This window comes from Chenopodium album, chromosome 2, assembly GCF_948465745.1.
Source record: "Chenopodium album chromosome 2, dcCheAlbu1.1, whole genome shotgun sequence".
In the NCBI taxonomy this organism is placed as follows: domain Eukaryota; kingdom Viridiplantae; phylum Streptophyta; class Magnoliopsida; order Caryophyllales; family Amaranthaceae; genus Chenopodium; species Chenopodium album.
This window is the reverse complement of record NC_137835.1, coordinates 7156542-7170098: the sequence shown is the minus strand read 5'-3', so window position 1 is coordinate 7170098 and position 13557 is coordinate 7156542. Positions and strand designations below refer to the sequence as shown.

Genomic DNA, 13557 nt, shown 5'->3' with positions numbered 1-13557 from the left:
TCAAATTACTACTTTTTTTTTCCTTGCATTATTCTGCTATAGCTATAATGCTATATCCTATCTTCTTCTTCATTTGGATCAGTAGTACTTGAGGCATGCTAGCTATGGTATGCATTCTTATAGACGATTATGTAGCGCGATAAGAGAAACTTTTCTTTAGAGAACCAAATAATGTTGTTGACAACTTGGAAGTAGTCACATTACATAAATGTATTATGTATACGTATGGTTGATAGATTATAAAAACATATTCTTAGACTTCAACCATTAGTTTATTTTTTTGGTTGAATTTGTCCTTTAACATACAGGGATACAGTTTCCAAAGGTTTTATGTTTTTGAAGGACTTGCATGCATGTTGAAATCCAAGCTTCAGCTACCCATTAATTAGAGTATGCTTTGAAATATATTGCCAAAAACTCAAGAATATAGAAATTTTTAGCATACCTAATATATTATACTCCGTACTTACTAAAATAATGGCTAGCTATTTGTTGTAGCGAACACATACATGCACCTAGTGCTGTACTTGATAAGTGCGTGCGAAATTTATGCACTTCATTTTAACATATGTATATATATGATCTCAACTAGTGTCGTAATTTAACCAACATATTATTCTTTGGATCTATAGTTTTATTTATATATTCGAAACTAGATACATTAAAGGTGAACATGATGATATAGTATTCCATTACATATAACTTTCTAAGTCATATATGAAGTTTATGAGGTAAAAAAAAAAAAAACCTTAGCTTGTATGATATGATTCATGTTTAAAAACCACGAAGTATTCCGTATATTTCAACAAGGAAAATGGTGCAATCTTAAGAGGCTACTATTAAGCTCATAGCTAGGTTTTTAAATTTTAAATTACAGTCATTACGTTATAGTTCACAACCTTAGCTTTATAATACACCGCAGGGATTGTTGGCATTCCTATATTTATGATTTATTCCTAGCTTTCATTGAAGTCTTTAACAACATAGACGTTAAAATTACCTGGTCTCTTTATTCAGGCAATTATTTACTTCTAAATTTATAAATCAACTGCACAAAGGCAATTTTAAATGACAATTTAGTAAAGTTAATTAGACAGGTGACATATATAAACCAAACAAAATGATATAAGTACACCAACCAATTTGTCTTTGATCATCAATATGAGTACAAGTTTGTGTCCCTTGAAACTAAGGCCTTCACTTATGTCTAAAATTAATATATCGACCATTCACTTAAAACTCATAATAAAAACACCCATGAAACTTGTAAAAACCTCTAAAATTGGAAAATAAAAGTGTTGCATTATATATATATATATATATATATATATATATATATATATATATATATATATATATATATATATATATATATATATATATATATATATATATATATATATATATATATATATATATATATATATAGAATGGAATACAAGGACTACAAACAAGGAATTTGACAAAACACTAGCTTAGTAAAAACATAATAATTCATTTCAAATGTAAGTTAATTAAGTTTGAATAAGAATAAGTACAATCAGATATTCGTTCGTTTTGAATATGAATCCCAATAATACTTGGAAACCTTTCAATCTTCTAAACACAGATGCTATCATCATCCAATAATAATAGGCACCACATTTCAATTCTAAGTTCACTTTGAGGACCGACCAACCCTAAGGTTGATCTCACAAATCCAATACCCTTCTAATAATATTGCATTACCATGTTTATTATGTACAAGGAAACTTATCCAAGATTTCTCTTGTATGTAGTAATTGTATTCCCCTATATATTCAGTATGTATATGTATAAGATCAGGTTAATTAGGTAATTAATTAGCATATAATATCGTAAAAGTCTTTGTTCAATTCCACATATCAATTTGGCAGCTCGAATTTGACGTTGAAGCATATTGATCTGATGATGAGGCCCCTAAATGACCTTGCTTATTGGAGTTATTAGGGCTTATCACCATGTTCATGTGCTCGGACACAGGAAATATAGGGACATTTGAGTAATTTATCTCCTTATTCGCGGTAGAAGGACCATGTTGTTCATCTTGGCTAAGTTGAGAGGCAACAAACTTATCAAGCACCCTCCAATCCGTAACTTGATCCTCAAGTACTTGTTCCGACCCACATACATTACCATACATCGAATCAAATTGTTGTGAATGGATCATTTGGTCTTGAACGAGCAACGATGATGATAGATTCGTGTTTGTTCCATAGGGTGGCATTGAGTTACAAGTTTGCATACTAGGTTGGGGCATTTTAGGGCTTTCTAACTGAGGTAATTGAAGGAAAGGATCATGGTGAGATATATTGTAGGGTGCTATTTCAAGCTCTTGTTTGCAAGGGTACATGTTGTGGTGGCGTTGGTGGAAGTTTGGTGTATGGTAATTATTGGGATGCTGAGGAATCCTTCTAGGAGAGTCCATATCTGGCATAAATGAGAGTTGATCGTCGTACCAACACGGCGAGTCATCTAGCTTTCGAACGGTTGCCATTCTCTTCTTGAACACCCTGCATACTACCCATCCTTCCTCCTGATAAAAGTAGTGCACAATTATACATATTAGCCAACAAAGTGCATACTTCAAAATTATTTCATTTTTCTTTATGCATATAGTAGTATACTAATCCTTCCTTTCAAAAATAATAGGTCGTGTATAGTCTATGACTATATATGTTACCCAATTTAATTTGTGTAAAATGTCGTGTAACAAGGTTTTTTTTTTTTTATTATAGTTTACGTATTAAACTTACCTGAGGAGTTCCATTTTCATTAGTTTCAAGACGGTATTCATGCATGATCCAATCAGACTTCTGTCCATTGGGAGCTCGACCTTTATAGAAAACCAAAGTCTTTCTCATGCCAATCAAATTATGCTTAGAGTAAATAGCTTTGTCCCTTCCAGTTGCTTTCCAGAATCCGGCTTTGGTAGCTCGATTAGTCCTAGTTCCTGTTGGATATTTCTTGTCTTTATGGCTGAAGAAGTACCATTCATGCTGCTCTTCATTACTTATCTTGCATAATTCTGTTCAATTTTAAGTCCAAAATTAAAAAAAAAATGTACGTCATTAAATTAGTAGAGTATGGTTATAGGATTACAGTACATCGAGTATACTACTTTGGTGCATCTAAATATAAAGGTTCATACGTACATAACTTCATATTGTTCAATGAATTGTGATTATTATATTTATTTGCTCTATTAGAGATGGATAGAATTAAAAGAAATAAGTTGTATGTATACTTGCAAAAAAAAAAAAAAGATTATAAGTACCTTGAAGATCCCAAGGTTCAATTTTGTAAAGATCAACATCTTTAATAATATCACACATCTTTCTTGCAGCAACTTTCTCACGGAGGTAGTAATCCACAAGTTCTTCATCAGTTGGATGGAATCTAAAGCCCGGCGGAACGTGCGACAATGTATTCATTTTATCCAGCTAGGGCAAGGACCTGCATGTTATTTCCAAAGGAGATTTAGCAATTTAATCCTACACTTGCTTTGTCAAATCATATTAAATATCATGTTAATTAGTTTGTTGTCCCAATTTATGGTTAGATTGTCATGCATATATTCAAGTTAAGGTTAGCAACATGCATTGCCAATTTGCCATATGATTAAGCATTTATTGTGAAGTTTTACATTAATAATGCATCATATAGCCTTAATGCATAATTGGACATAGTTACAAATTCACTATAAAATGACTCAATTAGAGGTATATGAACTACCCTATTGCAAGAACAATTTTTCTAGCTATGTACTATTTCATAAATAATGAACGGACTGTTGACTTTTTTATAACATTTATTTGCGGCCTATACATCCAATAAAGGATTGAAAATCACGTATTGTACTGTTTTGACATGTGTATTTGTACTAATTCCTTACTAGATAAATTTTTATACAAATATTGCTACTGCTAGATCATATAGCTAGCACTTTATACATAAAATGAAGCAACTAAATGAAGCTTAAATAAAAAGGGGTTTAAATAAGTAATTAAGCCTAGCATTAGGATGCATAATTCTGTCATAAGATGTGGAAGCAATTCGTGAGACTCGAGTAGTTGGCAGCCACCAATTGCACTAAAACTTACAGAGGACCAAACGCATGCCAAATTAAAGCCAAAAAAAGAAGAAAAAAAAAATAGAAAAAGAAAACTTAAGAGAGTCAACCTCTTTTTATCTGGTCAAACAATTACTGTGGCAGACAAGATGATGTTGGTGAAACAAATGCAAATATTTTAACGCGCTCACCAATCACTAGATTGTTGAAACAATCAGACAAATAAATCTTTTTTATTGTGGATATGAACCCTTGATTTGCTTTATTGTACCATAATTTTCAACCATAAAGCTAATTAGTCTTAGTGATGACACCTCATATGCAACACAATTGTATAAGCCCTTGCTTCACGCCTGAAAGTCAAAGAGTTAGCCAATTGCTCTAGCCTTCTCCTATCTTCGATCTTAGTGGATAAAGTGATTGTTACTAGTGATGGTTAGGATGGTGAAGCAAATGATAATCTCTCTACATTTCAAAAATGAAGTTCTTTATTTTTTGGAAAACTATATTCCAATAAGCAAAGGATACTGCGTCCTTAAATTAGTGATGTGACCTTCACTCTTCAGTGCACTAAGCTAGTAGAATATTGGAAATTTCCAATACCTAAAAACTAAATACCAATAGTATTTCATGGACTATATGTTTTTCCTAGATGATTTGAAGACGGTAAGTGAAGATTAGTTGATTATAATGTTCTGATAAATAAATTAAGTAGAGTAATGACCTTGAATAGCTTTGTAAGATATACGTAGTTGTTCAAGCATAGGTAAGAGAGAAAAATTATGTTTCATGCTTTAGTATGGCTTGATTGTTGTCCTGCTTTCTCTATGTTTTGGTATGGTACTTCGTATTATTGACTTCCCTAGATTGTCAAAATTAAATGATACATGTATCCAAAATTAAAGGAAGCATGCTAACACAGATCGAAGGAGTAGTATATCATTTTTTTTTTTTTTTTTTTTTTTTTTTTTTGGGTTTTAGTTAGTTGGGGGGACCTAATTTAAAGGTATTTCCATTATTTCTTTATGCATGTTTTAGAGCATACATACTAGAGAAAAAGATCAAATTTGAGATGATCTCTTGTTTAGGGGACATGTAGAAAGATATTTTCAACAAAATAATTACGTAGTATTACTAACTTCAATCGGAGAAAGACATACATTTATCATATTTTTTTAATTTCATTCTTGCATGAGATGACCATTAATAATTAATGTATCATCATCAAAATGAACTAGATAGATAAAAAGATAGAAGATTGATTTTTACACATTATTTAGGCTAGAATTTTTGCTAAATGATCAAACAAACTACACAAAAATCTGTAGCGTCCCATAGAGCTAAACTAAATATAAATACAAAGATAGATGTTGATTAAGATTAGATAATTCAATCATTCTAAATAGTTTGATTTGCATGCATGTTATAAAAATGCATGTCGACATGATTAAGATTTGAAAGTATACCTAAAGCATCGATCAAGATTACCCATGAAAAACATGATAGAGTAAAGCAATACAATCAAGATTCACACTTTTAAGTGGTTTTTCCATAGTTATCCCTTTTGTAGACAAAGTAAAGCAGTATAAAACCAACGTCAATCACAAAAACCCCATACTATACTACTACATCTCAAACAGATTGAACAAACTAGATCCTTATAGCTTGCTTATAGGAAAAGTGGAATTTCAAATACAAGGTAAAAAAGGGTTTTTTTTTTTAAAAAAAAAAAAAAAGAAGCAATGCTCAATGTACAGTATATCTCATTATTTCCCTTCTCGGCCCATACCAAGTAATTAATAATAATGCATAAATTTCCATTTAAGGCATATTATGTGATTAGTTAAAAAGATAAATTCACATTCCCATTGAACCAGATAAAAATTACCAAAAGCTAAAAAAAGGCATTGTTGTAGCCACTCATGAAAGGAACTCAATACAAGAATGCATTTTCAAGTGTTCACCACCATCGTTTGTTGCTAAAATTTAATGATGGACATACTATTATAAGATATGATTGATTCCCATACATGTAATGTTATACAGATAGATGGATAGATAGATCGATCCAAGTTTGATTCAAACCTATAGGTGGACTAACGTACTACACGATTAACAAAAGAAAAGAAGTGATTCATCTTGCACCACCTATTTATATCCTCATAAAAAATTTATCATCTCAAAGAAAGTTTATCAAAAAAAATTTAAAAAAAAAAAACAAAAATAATTGGACATTTAAGAAGAAGCCAATCAAATAAAAACCCTTTCAGTTTCTTACTTAGAAGACTTCAAGTTTTCATATCATGCACCTTTGAATAATTAAGTGGATCATATTACATACATGAATCAAATATCTTCAAAATAAAAGCCGGTTTTTAAGATCATTTGGTGTGTTTAAGAAAATAGAAATAAAGAAGTAGCAGCAGAGATCTCACAATTGATGATAGAAAATCTTGAAGCAAAAGCAATCACAACTATATATGGTAGAACAAGGGGAAAAAAAAAGGAATAACCCAGATTATAATCGTGGTGATTATCAAAAATCTGTTATGTACTTCGTATAATAAAAATATGATGCATACAAGTATATAATTAACAAAGTAGCTTAATAAGATGATCTATCTAGCTAGATTAAGGAGATTATATATATAGGACTAGAAACGTAACCTTTTGATATGATCAGCTTTTGCACTCCACTGTACTGTATGTGCTTGAGAAGAAGAATCAAACTTTGTTCGATTGGGAAACGATCAATCACACGATGTAGTAACTGAAAAACGACACTTATTTAGAAACGGAGGGAGTAAGTAAGAATATGAAATGATCTTTTTAGCTTTCTCTTCCTCGGGAATCGAATTAGAGAGAGGAAAGTACTGAATCTTGAGCTCTATTGGTGATGAAGAGAGAGAAAGAGAGAACGCGGGATCAGATCCCGAGGTAAGGATGGGATGGGTAGGGAAAAGAATGAAGAGAAAGAAAGAAGAAGTGAGAAAAAGGAAGGAGGAGGAGGGTTAAATAAGAAGCAAAGGAGTTTTAAAAAAGCATAAATTATGATAAAAAATGAAAAAAGCCCTAATAATAAAAACAAGGGCAGGCCAATCCCTAGGCGAAAGCTAATGTAGTCTCATTATCATTGTCATTGTACTAGCTTATTAGGTTATTTATATATGTATGATGTATTTGTTTCTCTCTCTTCCTTATCTTAGGATTGATTGCTGCGAAAGCTTTCGCCGCGAAAAATGGGGGATTGTGGAGGCAATGAGAAAGATATGGAGGGTGGGATGGTATGGTATGATTAAGCTTATAAGCTTAGGGCTTATATCATGGAAACATCTCTATCTTTTCATTTCTTCCTCTTACCAGCTACTGATAATGACAATAATAATATTATTATATTTATATACAAGTAATTAATACAACAAATAAATAATAATTTTAAAAAAAAAAAAAAGTAATTTTGGAGGAGAATGAAAAACGTCAGCACAGCTAGAATGGAAGTGGAGTGCTTTAGCCTTGTTAAAGCCTCTTCTTAAAGATGGTTTGATAAACAGATTTGGAATTATGAGACTTTCAGTTGAGATTTTTTTTTTTTTTTTTTTTTTTTGGTGTTTTATTATTATTTAATTGGGATAGATAATAGATGGTGAGTTGAAGTAGAAAGACTGTTGTCCTAACAAAAGCTCCAAACCCACTGGCCCTTCTACAGTCCTTGTCCCATGCCTTATTGCATCATGCAATGCTTCAACCAATCAAAATATAAATTTTACATAGCTTTTATTTCATTTTTCTTGTTACACTTTATTTCCCACTTTTTTGATCGAGGTTGTGAGATGTCCATTGCACTATAGCTAGTGTTTTGTGTTGTTTCTTGATTATGTACGGAGTAATATGTATTATGTTCATACAAAGTTCGGAGTATAAGATAAGGTATAGTCAGAAAATTACTCGATAATTACTTAGGCTACTGTATGAATCAAGTTAGATTTCAACATGTCGAGTTATTACCTCTAGCTAACATCTAATTAACGATCATACAATTAAGAATCATGTTTTAGTAGACAATAATTATACAGACTTGTAGTGTGAGACCAAAGGGATATTCAATGAATTGCATTGGGACAATAGTTTTGTTCTGCAAGAAATGGAATTAAGACAACAGTATCATTCTCCGAGAAATCCTACTTTGCAATTTCTACTCGTATCTCACAACATGAAAATATACATCAAGGTCATTGATATCTTTGTACTATTCAAGCTTTTTATCATCAAATTACCGACCTACATAGTGAAAAAAACAGTGTCGAAATATACATGAGGTTGAGTCGAGTAAACTATAGGCGAAATGACTGACATTAAATTTAGAACCACCTAGGTTGGAACTAGGAAGTGAACAAGACTAAAAGAGTATAGGAAGTCAGATAAGCGTGGTGCATAGAATGCTTGACCGTGACCAAAAGAGTCAGAAATGTGTTGCACGGGCTAATTTAGAATAACGAGTAAATTATTTCCCACTTAACAACAAACAAACAAACACACACCAAATATTCAGAAACCAAAAAACTGGAGTAACAACATCAAAAAGTTCCTTTTAGGAATGTTGTTCATTAATGATCCATAAATGAATTTTTAATAATATTATGTTTGGATGTATGTGTGAGAGTGTGTTCAAACATCATGTGCACGCGATCTGTGGTTGGTTGGTCCGCAATTTTATATAAATTTAAATTAAAAAAATAAATATAATCTAATGTCAGTATCATTCACTCTTTGACAGGAATTTTAAGGGCCCCACAAACCGACCCCTTTCTCATAAATTGCGACAACGACTTCTCTCCAAAAATGCTATCATCATCTTACGAGCCCAATATAATTTTACTTTTTATTTTGCTTCATTTTTCTCATCAACAAGCTTAGCTTATCAAGAGCTTAAGCCTTTGGCTTGGCTCAGCTTTTAGCAACTTCAACGAGCCATTCTTCTTCAACAGAGTTTTAGTTTCTAGAATGTCCAACCTGGCATATACTCATACTTTATACATTATTAAAGCCATAAATAAGAAATTAAAAAAAAGGCAAAAGCTAACAAACACGGATAAGCTGGTTTAAAATAGAAGGATTAAATTAAAAAATTAACATTAATTACACCAATCGACGCGTGATTTTGTCATGCTTTCCCAAATTAATACCACTTTAGGTAATATTTTAAATGCTTATCCAACGCCCCGAGGACGTTCGCTAGCAAGATCCTTAAAAAAATCTCTGTAAAAAAACCATATATTGATATTTACTTGGAACTTGGAAGAGAAGGCCTTGCGTATATAGTTTAACATCATAATTTATCTTTTATACGGAGTATTATTATATTACTTCATATCTAATAATTATTCATCTATACTAGTTCAAATAAAACATTTTAGAAAAACCTTACTTAAAATCATCTACAATATGTAAAAATACACTAATTATCGCCTTGCACAAGTTTAGGCATATTTGTAAATGTGTTAGAGCACGTAATAGGACATCCATTACACAAAGACTGAATCAAAATGAGATTTATTTAGTTTGTGCTTGGTTGAGATTTAATTTTGTTAGCAATATTTACAGAACTTTTCTAAGTTTTTTCCTGTATTAAATTGTATTTTATAATTGGATGATTTTAGATAAGTGCAATTGGTGAAGTTTCTCTTATTTGGAATGCTAACAAGCCATCTTGACGATCAAATAACTTTGATCATGACTTTCAAACTCAAAAATTTATGGAAGTGATCATATATATAATGATTTAAAAAATGTTTAATTTACTAAGAAAATTTTTTAAATAAAAATTTGAATAAACACATGTATAAATCATTAAATAGAAAAGTATAATATATGTAGATATTGTACTACATCAATATCTATCATTAATACTAATAGTGAGATTTAGAATTGATCATCAATACATACTTTTGATTAATGGTCTTTCTACACATTTTATGGAGGTATAAATTAGTCCAACTAATCTCCAATTCTATGATTAAGCTCGCTCATACGAATCAGTGAATTACCACATTATTAAGCCTCTACACATAAGTATAATTACTATTATAGTCTATAGTTTGGAGTAACGAGTAGTGAGAAGTCTTGTTACGGGAAATGATTAACAATAGTTTACGGACCTATGGAATGTGGAGGCAGGTGGAGAATTGGGCCCACCAACCGGAATAATGATGTACGGGGTGCGTTATTTTCCAGTACGTGGCGGCTGGTGGTCCGGCGTGGGCTTAGCCCAAGATCATTGAACCCTCCTCCGTTTTATGTGGGCCCCTTTCCGTTATCCTTAGCCCAATGTGGGGCCCCTTTCTTTTATTTAATTATCCTTTGATTATCTCTAAGAGTGCCATGTGTAACCCTTACAATTCTCCACATAACCTCATTTCCATTCCTTTCCTTTCCATTCTCCCCTCGTGTGCTTAAGCGTGCCGATTTGTTAAACCATCTTCACTTTTTTCCCTTTGGTTCGCCCGGTTCATAGCCCCCGGTTCAGGAGAACTACATATAAATTATTTTTCTAGAGATTAATAATAAATTCAAATAAAAAAATTACGGAAATAAAACATCGAAAATGTATGCTTGGTGGTGAGAAGAAGTAGAGAAGTGAAGCAAAAGACTCACACGTGATCCAAGTGTAATGTTGCTCCCCACCACCCTTGTCTATGTGGCATGCCCTTTTTTGGTATAATATTTTAGATTAATTGCCTCAATCTTTTTTATTAGGCTTGATTATTGGTTTTATTACTCTTATTCTTTATAAATGGGAACCTTTTTGAGCATAAAGTGTTGGAGGTAGGTCAATGTATTGATTAGGAGGTTAATGGTTTGTTTCTTCATGTGTTCAATTTATGAGGTCTAATTCTAGAATAATCAACTTAGAATTGATCATTGAACTTAGAAATGATCATTTTTAATCCGACTTAATTTCATTATAAAAACAGTAGGTCGGATTAGACTCGAAATTCAAGGTAACTTAATTTCCTTTGTAACATTCAATCTACACCAAGGTTATTACTTATTAAAGTCTTGTCTAATGGAATGTGAAAACTCAAGCCTAACTAGTTTAGTCCCAACCAACTCAATTCTACTCATGTTAAAGTCTACTTCAGTATGAATTCCCATCAGGCCAACTTTGAATTACACTAATTTTTCTTTGCATTGCTTACTAACTTAAAGGTAATAATTAGTTATCTCATGACTCATGTACTAGTATGGATAATTTATGAGTTACACGAGCTTTCAAACTTATACGATATGATGCACATACTATATAAACTGATATAAGCTGAATGAGACTCTATATATCGACAAAGGTATTTTTTTTTTCGGTAAGGAGAAGGACCCTAACCGAACCTCAACCGTACCCTCACAGTTTTTTAGTCTGGTATTTACGGGTCAAATACTTTGAGAGTGAGGAGAGAAGGATAAGGGATCCCTACGATATGATGCACATAGTATATGAACTGATATAAACTCAAGGAGAAGATTCTATATATGGACAAAGGTATTGCTAGCATCCAATCCTAATAACACACATCATTGTAAGAAGTATAATTGAATTAGACACCACTTATGTAACATAACATTGGATCACTTCCTTGACTGTACTTAAATCAAAAAGTAATCTAAGGTTTAATTTTCTTTTCTTGGTCGAGGAATATAAAGCAAGGTTATATATATGTACTATAGCAGACATAAAAAGATCAAGGGTGATTAAAGAGAAAGATGGTACAAAAGGAGTACCAAATGACAGAAGCCCAGCACCAAAAATAAAGTAAGTAGTTTATTTATTAAGGACAGACAAAGTGGCGTTTATTTTTGTTCATATGTTAAAATTTTATAATCTTATTAAGGAAACAAATAAATAAATAAATAAATCTAAGATTAAAAGAAAGCTAAACAAGAAGAGGCCAGAAAAATGGTGGGCTGATGTTAAAGTGGGGCCCATTAGAAGTAATAATTGTTGATCTAAACTCATTATTGTTTTGGTTCCCACGTTTTAACCCAGGTATAAGTTAGTGGTGGGGACAAAGACAACCTTTTTAACAAGGATTGGACAGCTTCTCTTTTACACCTCTAACCCCACTTTTTCACTTGTTAATTACTCACTAAACAGTTTGATTATCGCATGTTCAACATAATTAACTAACTGCTATAGTGTAAGAACTACCCATCTTGCTGGCGTTATTTCAATTGTACTATTCATTTTATAAAGACAATTATAAGCTTTTTACTCATCTAATTCTAAGGACATTAATTATATGACTATGCTAATTACTATTCCAAGTAGTTATTATAGTATTTCGTGGTTACTAATTGTTGCAATTGCTGTTAGCTGTTGTATCATCTCTTATTTTTTAAGATCAACTATATTACAGATGAATGTTTACAATAGTTTAGTGAAAATAGCCCCTATATTATTGCAAATTTTGTGTGATAAAGTGCAATTTATGACAAGCAAGATCATTTAGCTTATTCATGTAGTGTTACCTTAACTAAAACTATGTACCTTGATTAGAAAATTTCTAGGAGGTCTTATTAACTCAATTGTATAATCCAAATATAGTTAGACAAAATAGTTAAATGGAATAAATATTGAGGAACAACAAGAGTACTATTGCTAAAAACTCACAACTAGCTAGGTTATTACTACGAATATAGGGAACATTATTATTATAACGCAGTTTGTTTCAAGGTGCACATGCACACTATAATGCGTATCTTTCAACACAAGCACAAATATATAGATGAGACTTCCCAGGCCAATGTCGGGCCATTGTACTATTATATACAAGCCCAGCTCGCTCACTAATAGTCTAGCTAATATAATCTCGATTAATAACCACCTTCTTAAGGATAATCAATAAAATAGAGTTCTCATAGCTAGGTCAATATATATCACAATTGAAGCAATCTTGTAACAAATTAGAGTTACCCTTCAAATCCCTCAATACATAATTAAAACACTACATATGCATGCATGTACATAATGGCTAACCAATTGCAAACTGTAAAAAGTTAGAAATCACACGTATTATCTTAACTGACAAGTGATCGGAGACCGATCGTATTGGAATACAGGAAAATACAGCATATAATACGTATAATGAAAGATCATGTACATAAAGTTGTATTTATATATGATGAAGATATGTCCTACCAGCTGATAGAAGACCATGTACCATTATACGTGGGTAAAGAGTAAAGCTTAGGCAATGTATAGATTAGTATGTAACTAGCTAAATTGTTGGCAACTATACAATATAATTTGCTTCACAACTTTTATAACTTTCCATTTTTGTGTATGTGTCTTGTATGATATATTTTTTTATTTGTTGCATCATAGAAAGGTGACATTTTACCAGCTTTTCTCCAAAAATACTGAAAATATACAAGTATTGACTTTTGATATTGGTACCATACATATGTAGCTAGCT

At 31.7% G+C, this 13557-nt stretch overlaps 1 protein-coding gene across 1 annotated transcript; it reads right to left on the bottom strand.

The window, feature by feature from the left end:
* Positions 1 to 1481: 1481 nt before the first annotated feature.
* Positions 1482 to 7217, bottom strand: LOC145581505 (NAC domain-containing protein 7-like). The gene is made up of 4 exons (XM_081638515.1): positions 6758 to 7217; positions 3296 to 3474; positions 2775 to 3046; positions 1482 to 2554 (listed from the first exon to the last, which is right to left on the bottom strand). The coding sequence occupies exons 2-4, from the start codon at positions 3450 to 3452 to the stop codon at positions 1871 to 1873; spliced, it is 1113 nt and encodes a 370-aa protein (XP_081494641.1). The 5' UTR covers positions 3453 to 3474; positions 6758 to 7217; the 3' UTR covers positions 1482 to 1870.
* Between the last annotated feature and the right edge of the window lie 6340 nt (positions 7218 to 13557).

What these genes read in the sequence shown, in the direction of transcription:
- LOC145581505 (XM_081638515.1), bottom strand. Translation starts at nt 3,452, where the DNA reads ATGAATACATTGTCGCACGTTCCGCCGGGCTTTAGATTCCATCCAACT. An exon ending in TGAACCTTGGGATCTTCAAG is followed by an intron (nt 3,047 to 3,295) that starts GTACTTATAATC and finishes AAAATTGAACAG; the next exon opens with AATTATGCAAGATAAGTAAT. An exon ending in ATGAAAATGGAACTCCTCAG is followed by an intron (nt 2,555 to 2,774) that starts GTAAGTTTAATA and finishes TACTTTTATCAG; the next exon opens with GAGGAAGGATGGGTAGTATG.